Source organism: Austrofundulus limnaeus, unplaced genomic scaffold (genome assembly GCF_001266775.1).
Source record: "Austrofundulus limnaeus strain Quisiro unplaced genomic scaffold, Austrofundulus_limnaeus-1.0 Scaffold543, whole genome shotgun sequence".
Taxonomy (NCBI): domain Eukaryota; kingdom Metazoa; phylum Chordata; class Actinopteri; order Cyprinodontiformes; family Rivulidae; genus Austrofundulus; species Austrofundulus limnaeus.
Window position 1 is genome coordinate 141890 of NW_013952945.1, and position 1282 is coordinate 143171.

General features: G+C 33.4%; 1 protein-coding gene across 1 annotated transcript in view; it reads right to left on the reverse strand.

Moving 5' to 3' along the window:
• Positions 1 to 460, reverse strand: part of LOC106530668 (von Willebrand factor A domain-containing protein 5A) — a gene marked incomplete at its 5' end in the record, with an annotated part of 3905 nt that extends 3445 nt beyond the window's left edge. The window contains 1 exon segment of the mRNA XM_014026340.1: positions 397 to 460. Coding sequence (XP_013881794.1) covers positions 397 to 460 — 64 coding nt within the window.
• Between the last annotated feature and the right edge of the window lie 822 nt (positions 461 to 1282).

The window sequence follows — 1282 nt, forward strand, 5'->3', positions numbered from 1 at the left end:
ACTGTGGGGGTGGGGGGGGGACAATTAAATAATTTTAAGAAAAACCTTTAAGAAACACAAATGCATCTACAAGTAAAATGAAAAATTTTATTATTTTATTTTTAATTATGTGCTAAAATATAAAATTTATTGGTATTAAGCTGGAAAAATAAATATGAAGATGAATTACATTGTAAAACATGAGGTAAAGTTCTCCTTTTGTTAAATAATTGGTGCATTACTTGTATTTATTGGTCCATATATTCTTTTATTATTAATTATGTCAGTTTTAGTCCTCCATAATCAACCCAGTCCAGTTGATAATTCAAGCTTTTCACTTCGATGAATATCACCTGGACAACTAAGAACCTTCACAGATGCATATACACATATAATCAGGACAACAATTAGACTTACATGGCCATCCCTCTCCATGTCTCTCAGGAAACGGTATTTCATGATCAGAGTTTGCAACTTGAGTTTACTCCATGTTGGTTGGATACCTATCCCAAAGACAGAAACATGACAGAAACGTATGTTTTATTTTATTTTTTAAACACACACATATAAACTGTTATTTGCAGGGTGTATCCTGACATTTCATCCAGTACTCATAATTAGTTTAGTGCAAATATTGGGGACTCTGACATCTTTTGCATCATAGTTTCACTCTTTTAAATTATGGTGTGTATATTGRTGCTTTCAGTTCTATTTACACACAATTTACCTATTATCAATAATCATGTATGATGCAAAAAGTTGTGGGCCCATTCATTATTTTGTTTAAAAGCTGTCCAATAAATATCASACATTTAAGACAGAGTTAAGGATAAACAAAATAAATAATCCCAGCCAATGTCATGTTAAACACAATGAAAAGAAAACCCTCAATATTCAAATGAGTGTGTAACCCCCACAATAGAGCAAAGGTGTATAATAACCCCAGGGAACTCCACCTTACCATTATACCTCCAYTAGTTTCAGAAATACATGCCAGTATTATCTACAGATGAATATTAATTAAATCTAAACCACATATACAAACAGAATATATAAAACTCAAGGTTTCATTCTTATATTTATATTTTATATATTAAAGAACATTAAGCACTGAATAAGATATCTGAACACATTCATTCACAGGCAGCTTTGAGGCGACACACTTGCCTTGTATCAGTAGATGGCAGATACTGTAGCTCACTGAAGATGACAGTAGTCCTCCACTGGCACTGGTGGTCTCTGCCTCCTTGTACTGGTGGTCTCTGCCTCCTTGTACTGGTGCACGAACTGGTGAAACTTTGAC